The sequence below is a fragment of the Fulmarus glacialis genome, unplaced genomic scaffold (assembly GCF_000690835.1).
Source record: "Fulmarus glacialis isolate BGI_N327 unplaced genomic scaffold, ASM69083v1 scaffold35699, whole genome shotgun sequence".
Lineage (NCBI taxonomy): Eukaryota > Metazoa > Chordata > Aves > Procellariiformes > Procellariidae > Fulmarus > Fulmarus glacialis.
The window spans coordinates 1,443-1,754 of record NW_009235832.1 but is presented as its reverse complement, the minus strand read 5'-3'; the positions used below and the strand labels follow the sequence as shown (position 1 = coordinate 1,754).

The following is a 312-nucleotide window of genomic DNA, read 5'->3' as shown; positions in this document are numbered from 1 at the left end:
GCTCTTGGCAGATAACGGAGGGCGTGAAGCCCACCCTCTCGGAGCTGGAGAAGTTTGAGGACCAGCCCGAAGGCATCGACCTGGAGGTGGTGACGGAGAGCACGGGTAAGCGGGTGCCACCGCCGTCCCCCCGCCGTCCCCGCCGCGGCGCCGGCCCCTCACCATCCCCACCGTCCCAGGGAAAGAACGAGAGCACAACTTCCAGCCCGGCGACAACGTGGAGGTGTGCGAGGGCGAGCTGATCAACCTGCAGGGCAAAATCCTCAGCGTCGACGGCAACAAGATCACCATCATGCCCAAACATGAGGACTT

The 312-nt window shown here is 64.4% G+C and overlaps 1 protein-coding gene across 1 annotated transcript in view; it reads left to right on the top strand.

Moving 5' to 3' along the window:
• Positions 1-11: 11 nt before the first annotated feature.
• SUPT5H (suppressor of Ty 5 homolog (S. cerevisiae)) overlaps positions 12-312 on the top strand; it is a gene marked incomplete at both ends in the record, with an annotated part of 1,290 nt that continues 989 nt past the window's right edge. Inside the window, 2 exons of the mRNA XM_009586168.1 lie at positions 12-105; positions 180-268. Of these exons, the coding sequence (XP_009584463.1) occupies positions 12-105; positions 180-268 (183 nt within the window). The remainder of the gene's footprint in view (positions 106-179; positions 269-312) is intronic.